Source organism: Nothoprocta perdicaria, unplaced genomic scaffold (assembly GCF_003342845.1).
Source record: "Nothoprocta perdicaria isolate Ctin4 unplaced genomic scaffold, notPer1 scaffold_1, whole genome shotgun sequence".
Lineage (NCBI taxonomy): Eukaryota > Metazoa > Chordata > Aves > Tinamiformes > Tinamidae > Nothoprocta > Nothoprocta perdicaria.
The window spans coordinates 4,901,625-4,909,519 of record NW_020454093.1 but is presented as its reverse complement, the minus strand read 5'-3'; the positions used below and the strand labels follow the sequence as shown (position 1 = coordinate 4,909,519).

The 7,895-nt window shown below is 40.4% G+C and overlaps 1 protein-coding gene across 1 annotated transcript in view; it reads left to right on the top strand.

Moving 5' to 3' along the window:
- The first annotated feature begins 16 nt into the window (after positions 1–16).
- ARSB (arylsulfatase B) overlaps positions 17–7,895 on the top strand; it is a 50,597-nt gene continuing 42,718 nt past the window's right edge. The window contains exons 1-4 of the mRNA XM_026035412.1: positions 17–277; positions 3,118–3,304; positions 4,693–4,883; positions 5,445–5,652. Coding sequence (XP_025891197.1) covers positions 17–277; positions 3,118–3,304; positions 4,693–4,883; positions 5,445–5,652 — 847 coding nt within the window. The remainder of the gene's footprint in view (positions 278–3,117; positions 3,305–4,692; positions 4,884–5,444; positions 5,653–7,895) is intronic.

Here is a 7,895-nt window from a genome sequence, read left to right as displayed (position 1 = left end):
GCGCGGGCGGGCGGCGATGGCGCTGCGGGCGGGCGGCTGGCGCCCGCTCTGCCTGCTCTGCTGCCTGCTCTGCTGCCCGCTGCGCGCCGCGCGGCCGCCGCACCTCGTGGTGCTGCTGGCCGACGACCTGGGCTGGGGCGACGTGGGCTGGCACGGCTCGGCCATCCGCACGCCGCGGCTGGACGCGCTGGGCGCGGGCGGCGTGCGGCTCGAGCGCTACTACACACAGCCGCTGTGCACGCCCTCGCGCAGCCAGCTCCTCAGCGGCCGCTACCAGGTAGGGCGGCGCGGCGGCCGCGCCAACGGCCGCGCCAACGGCCGCGCTCAACGGCCGCCCTCAACGGCCGCCGCCGAGGCGAGGCGGAGCGCGCAGCGGCGGCGCGGAGCTGCCGGGCGCCGTCGCCGCGGTGCCGGGGCAGCAGCGCGTCCCGCCGGGGCCGCGGCGTGTGGCGCTGCTCGACCGCCGCGCCCGGCGGGCAGCGGGTGACCCCCAAGGAGGGCGCCGCCATGAGCGTCCCCCCGCCCGCCACAGTGCAAATCCAGCGGCGACCAGCGCGAACATGAGCGGCCCGCGCTGCTCGGCATTGCACCCCCGCGCCTCCCAGGGACGGTGCGCACCTCGCCGTGGCTCCCGGCTTCTCCCCTGCTTCATTCTTGGGCCTTTCTTGTGGTCCTTCTGGTCCTATCCTCTGAATAGGACACATTGTGCTAACGCTACTTGATGGAGCATTTTCCTACTGTCTGCTATTCTATCTATGTAGTGAGGCCTGCTTTTATCTCAAAGAATCACTTGGAGCAAGACTGTTCATATTTATGAAGATGAGGTGTATTTATGTGCGAATAAACCATCTTCCTTTTGTTACAGGCCTCGAAGTTGACTAGGTGTAGGTCTGTTGCAAGGCCCTTCAGGAAAGCTTACAAGTGCCTGTGCTTCAGGTCAGGCACCCTGGTGTCTTTGGAAAAATATCTCCCGTGCTGTCCTCCTCTGTTAGGCCCTTAACTGCACGGGCAGGTAAGGTTTGTGCAGCTTGTTTTGCAGGGCAATATGTGGATACATCCTAACCTCTGCATCCTCCTTTATGTGGACACTCCAGCCAGTCCACACTGGCTGCGTCTGGTGTCTGATACCCTCCGTTTCCAGTAGCGTAGCTGTAAGAATCAACCTTCAACATGTTGCAAAACTTTTTTGTCCTCTTGCTTCCTCTCTCCTTGTTTTAGAAGAACTCTAGCAAAAACAGGGAAGGAAGAAATAAAGCAAGAACAGGAAGAAGGAACTGATAAAGAATTAGGTTTAGCTTCCATCTCTATCAGAAAATCCTATTTATATGTGTGTTAATCATAGTGATTTGTTAAGGAAGCTGTTGGGAATGAAAATAAATGCCCCCCTGAACTATTGGCTATGTTGTTCTGTCTTGTTCTCTCATAAAGGTCATTCTAGATGATACCCTTTGGTGGCAGCTTCGGCCTGTTCCTAGAAACCTCAGGAGTCCATAATAAAGAACAGAAAGATACAGCTGATTCTTTAACTTAAAGTCTTCAACTCTCTTAATTTGTATCTGCATAACCTAAGATAATCCTTTTCTTCATTTTCACCACTCCTAGAATACAATTTGTACTTTAAGCTGCTTGTGTAGAAATATGTCATTAACAGGAGGTTCTGCATTGCTCTTAAAAGTGGAAAGGTTCATAGGTCAGCCTTTTTTTAACTGGTATGCATCTGACTTGATAATGTAGTTATTCAGTGCTGACCTTTTTAAAAATGAGTAAAATAATACTAGAAAATGGCAGTAATTTTATATAAAATTACTTGCCATATGCTGTGCAAGAAATAATTATGTAGCAGATGTGCACAATTTTGTTTTGTTTTACCACTAATTAATATTTGCTTTGAGATTTAATAAAGTAGTGGTCCTTTCCAGAGCTGGAATTTTGATAAGCATTTTGTTCTAAATGAACCAAGAGCAAAGGTATTGATTTGTGAAAATTATGGACTTTATCTTATTCTCTCCTTATTTTTGCCTTCTAGAGGCACTGGAACAAGTTACAGTACCTTATTAGCTTCTGTCTTTCACTATATTAAAAATATAGTGAAAAATATTAAAAATTGTGAACTTCATGAGTGCCCACTTACCCACTCAGCTAAGATCAGGACTCATTCAATTTAAAGGTGAATTCACCGTGATGCTAAGTGATACTTTTAATTATGTGGTTTTCTGGTTTGAAGTGCTCAGTTATGAAATTAGCTGTCCTGTGGCCCAGAGGGCCCTGGAAATTTTCTGCTTTAAGAAAGGCTTGTTGCTGGAAATAGTTAGTAAATAAATAAGATATTTAAAAATGAATGTCTACTTCCTGTCCTAGGTTTAGGATAAATGCTTTTGTTTTTGAGAGAGGGCTAGAGTAGTTGACAAAAGTACAATTATGGTACATGGTAGCTGGAGTATCCTATCAGTAATACAAGAAATATTTCACGTAATGCCTTTTGCATGATGTTTTTGTAAAGACATACAATAAGTCACTTTATAAGACTGGAAACTTATGTGGAGCTATTACAGGTCAGATTTAGCTACAGATTTAGGCTACATCTAAAACTTGCTTTATCCTTGGCATTCAAATATTTATTCTAAAAGTGCTTACGCTCCCTTTAAGTATGCATGTATATATGTATGTATGTACACATGTTTATCTATGGATGTATTTTTCATGTCTGCTTAGGGCAGTGACACAAACACTTGCCTTCGTGGCCCTCAGCACCCTTTTCCCAGTGACTGTCCTCCCACGCAGACACAAGTTCTTGCCTGCAGGGCTCTATTTCCAGCCTGTCCCCAGTGTCCCTTCACATTTCTCATTCCATGTTCAGATGTTGCCCATAGCCTTCGAACAGGCTGTGGTGGCAGGTTTTTAGAGAATGACATGATTTGGCCCCTGTCACTGCTCTCCTCGGGGCGGAGGGCAGCCCTGAAAACAGCATTCTCTAAAACTCCTGCTTTCTTGCCCTGATATTTTACTTCTTCTTGTCCTCACTTACAATGTTGCATACCTGAATGTGTATATTGTGTAAGGTGTTATATGAAATTGTAACTAATATCTGTTCCTTTTTTTTTCTCTCTCTCTTTCTAGATCCACACAGGTTTACAACACCAAATAATTTGGCCCTGCCAACCCAACTGCCTCCCCCTGGATGAGAAGCTACTCCCAGAGCTCCTTAAAGAGGCAGGATATGTTACCCACATGGTGGGGAAGTGGCATTTGGGGATGTACAGGAAGGAATGCCTTCCAACACGGAGAGGATTCGATACTTTCTTTGGTAATGTTAATATGAGTAATACAAATAGCACTTAAAAAAAAGAGAAATGATTCTTCTAAGAGTAGTAGATTTACTGTTCGTGTAACCTTAAATCAATACTTGAGCATGCCCGTTTTAAAGTGTGTTTTTTTTTTTTAAAGTAACTCTTTAAATGCATGTCAAAGGCTTAAGATTTACTGAAGAAAACGTCATAGTTATGAATTTAGAAAAGATATTTAGGAAATTCAAGGTGTATCATCAGTATGTTTTCTACAGCCCCCTTTGAACCAAACTTTTGTGTTAGGTCAGAGAGCAGACATTCATTGTTTGGTAAATAATGAAATATATCTGATAAGCTGTTCTTTTAAAAAAGAGAAACCTTTAAAAGCACTTTATACCACAACATTTCGTAGCATGATGTGCTCATGCTTTGGTAATGGAGCATAATTTCTTTTAAATTGCTTTCCCAGACCTAGTGGCAAAGAAGGTGGTCTAAGAAACTCTGTAAAACTGCATCCAAAAAGCGTGTTACAAGAATTTCAAGTTGGGAAGTAACTTGTACACACAACTTGTGACTACATCTGATTTATTTTTCTTGTCTTAATGCTAATGTCCCAGCATTAGATCTGGACGTCTGATAGTTTTGCACAAGTATCACAGATGTTAGTCTCTACTCAGATAACCTGTGAGGCATCTCTTCCCATTTGATACTAAATATAAAGTTACTAATCCCCAGTTGTTTTTTCTCAGGATGCCTTCACTGAATGGAATATTTCAATATCATTCAATCTTCAAAAGAAGTTTGTGAAATGTTTTGTTTCTGGTCTGCGAAAAGCAAAGCTACTCAAAGCTTGCTAGAATGGGCCTTGATAGAGCAATTCTTTACCATAATTTATATCAATTTATTTATTTTGGAGATCTTTAAATAATATTTCTTTTCACCAGCTGGTGTCAGCAGCAAATCAGAAATTGCCTTGCAGCTGACATTAAAAATGCTGGATGCTTTGATGTTGTTGAGTAAAGGCAAACAAAATAATAACTCCAAACTTTAATAGAGAGAAATCTTTTGTGAAAAGGCAAATATACAAAATCATACAAGCTAAAAATCATAATAGTACCTGGTCAGGCCAGGTACTATTGCTTGCTGCAAGTGTGTTACTTAATGATGATTTCTGATATAAGTCATGGGCACAGTCATTACCTATCAAAATGTTTTATATTTTTTGAAATTACTCTCTGTGTTAGCAATGAAAAGCCTAAGAAGTGTTGAATACTGAGCTAGTGAGCCTTGTCCAGGGATCATCAAGTCCTGGAGGAGTGTTTTGCTTAAAATCATCAAATTTTTGATGTTTATCTCTGACCTTGTTTCACCTGATGTGCCTGTTTGCTTGTCACCTTTCCTGTTCTAGGCTATCTTCTGGGGAGTGAGGATTACTACTCTCATGACCACTGTGTGCTCATCAAAGCAAAGAACGTAACACGCTGTGCTCTGGACTTCCGAGATGGAGAAGAAGTTGTGACTACATTTAAAAATGTGTACTCCACTAATTTATTCACTGAAAGAGCTATAGATCTCATAGCCAATCATAAGACTGAGAAGGTACAGTCAGCAGCTGTCACTTAATTTGATAACTTTAACACTAAAGGATACTTAGAATAATATTAATGCTGAGTCTTATGCTTGTGCTATGAATTTTCAGCAGGATGGAAGACAACTAAATGTGAGAATTAGTGCTCGTGAAACTTGCCTTGCTTCTCATCTGAACTAACTTTGCCTACATAACCCTGGTTTGCTACCCTTCTTTATTTGATTTTTATTGACATGGGTTGTGGCAAATGAGTTTGTGGAACCCATTTAGCATGTCTTCTAAAAGGCTCCATCTCCAAAAAGGACAAAAAAAGTTTAGTGGGAGAAGAGTCACCAAAGCTCCCTTATCTGTGCTTATGAAGAAAAGGTGCACCTGATGTTTTTCACATGATTGCATACATTATTTCTCAGTGTTTGAGTAGTTTTTGCTTAGGGGTTAGGAGACGAAAAGTTTAAAGAAATGAAAATGTCGTTCCTGTACCTTTTGATGAATGACAGATGTTTTTGCTCTAGTAACTCTTGCCTTTAATGCTTTACATTCAACAAATATGCATTTTGTCCCTTCCTCCACAGCCTCTCTTTCTCTACCTTGCTTTTCAATCTGTCCATGAGCCTCTTGAGGTCCCCGAGGAATACATGAAACCATATTCCCACATTAAGGATGAAAAGAGGCGCCGTTATTCAGGAATGGTGGCACTTATGGATGAAGCTGTAGGAAACCTTACTGATGCTCTGAAAAAGTACGATCTTTGGAATAACACAGTTCTTATTTTCTCTACTGGTGAGTGTAAATATTTTTCTAGTAATACCTTTGATACAGTGTCCAACCAACCGAATGCAGAAAACTCTCACTCCTCTATTTTTCTCTCCATATATTTTGTAACTACAAAGGCTGATTGAAAATAAACAAGGATTTTATTCCATATACAGCAGTTTTTCTTCCCCCTCACTCCTGTGATTGTCTCGAGGATAACTCAGAATGAGTGTGGGTATGGAAAATACTCCTGTTAGAGTAAATGCAGTATCGTAAAAGTTTGAGAACAGTGGTGAAGTTGGGGACATTTTACTTGTCAACGTAGTCACTGAATATCTGCCAAGAATGAACCCTTACTGAAACATACCTACCAAATTGGTTTGCACTGAGCTATAGGGAACTGTCTGCTCAGCCTATAAATTAGAGAAACTGCCATGCGGCGAGGATTTTGAAGCACAAGCTTTTTTTTTTCTTATTTACAGGTAACAGGTAAATTTTCATCTTGCTTGAGATGCTTCACTGGCACCATACCCCCAGGAAGCAAAGAGCTATTAATAACAAGTTTAATATTTGATGACACAGCCCAGGCTGCCAAATTACTATTTAAGTTGTGTATATATTAGCTCAGTGGAAACCTAATCCAGTTTCTAGATTAGTAGGATAATCCAGGTAATATATTATAAAACACTCTCTTTTGTTTCCTCTTTAGGAAGGAAACACAACCTTTTGGGAATACAGCTACTTGGCTAGAATTCAGGAAAATAATTGGTTTTGTTTTGGAGTGGGAAATAACCTTCCAAAGCTGACAATTGGTCTTTTGTCCAGGCTTTACCACCAAAGGTGTCAAAATGGCAAATTCATTCTCTATGAATGTTTGAAAGAAAGAAAGAAAAAAAGTTTTTGATGAAAATGTAATGATGTGCTTTGAATTTGCTGGCTGCATTGTATATCATTTGAAATTTTATTTTAACTCCAAACTGATTTGCTTTGTGGTGCTATGTTAGTATTCAAATTTTGACCCTAACGGGTTTTGATAGCTGGTCTGTGAAAGTGCCTGCTTTTGTTTATGATGTTTTCATATTTGGAACTGAAAGTAAGTGAAGCCATATGGAAAATTATAGCAATTCCATATTCCGTATGGAAAAATTTCAGTCTTTGCTGATGTGGTCCTGGTGTAGTTATTTCAGTACCATTTAATCAGCACATAATGGAGTAGAACTAAAGACATCTGAGTTGGAAGCACAGATTATCACTCAGTTAAAAAGAGAAGTTTATTTTTTGTTTATAAAACATTGGTTCTTTCAAATTTCTATAGTATATACCCTGATTTTAACAGTAGTTATCTATATAATCAGCTTAAAAATCATTTAAAGAAAAATTAGGAGAATCCAGCTTCTATCCTATCTAATGAGACTTATGTTTAGTTAATTAACATTTTCAAACTGCCAGGAGTGGAATTGAATATGATTGAAATGCAAGGAAATTGAGTCTAGATTAGGCAGATCACAAGGAGGTGATTCATTTTTTTTTTTCCAGCCTTCTCACTTCATTTCACACGAGTATTCTCTGCAGACATAAAACATTGTATGCATTAAAGATCTGGTTTCCAGAAAACAAATGTTGAAACCATTAAGTACTTGAAGAAGGAGACAAAAAAGGCATAATAGCTATTCAGCTTTTCAGTATTATATTTGTGGTGTTTTCAGATTGTTTATATTTTAAAATCAGCATTAGAAAATAGGTTGAAAAGAAACATAAATCAGGTTGAAAAGCAACACGAGAGGATCTACAATTTGGTGTCTTGTAGGGAGAATGGTGCTCTAGGAGATCACTGTGTGGGCTATTTGCACAGCTTCCAAGTCCTTTGTAATGAGTGTTGGTGTGCCCTGCTAGTAAGAATATAAGTAAGAAGTTACAGAATTGCATTACCTAAAGTAATGAAAGTAGTGTGTGACTTAGGTCTACACTTTTACTTGAAATGATATAAGTGTTTTTTGTTGTTGTTGTTTTATTTTAATGCTCCTGCGTGTCCTAAAGCTAGGTCTCTCCAATCATCTTTGGTGTATATATTATAAAAGTATAATGAAAATATGTCTCCCTTTCAGTGTCTGAGTTGTTTTAAACCTTGCCTTCTACTATTTTCTTCATGCCAAGGATACATTTTTTTTTTCCCCCTTATTTTTCCCCTATTTGTCTTCTAGCTGTACCTCCCCTCCCAGCCCTACATGTCCTAGGAGAACTTGCAGACCCTCCTTTTGTGTGGTATGATG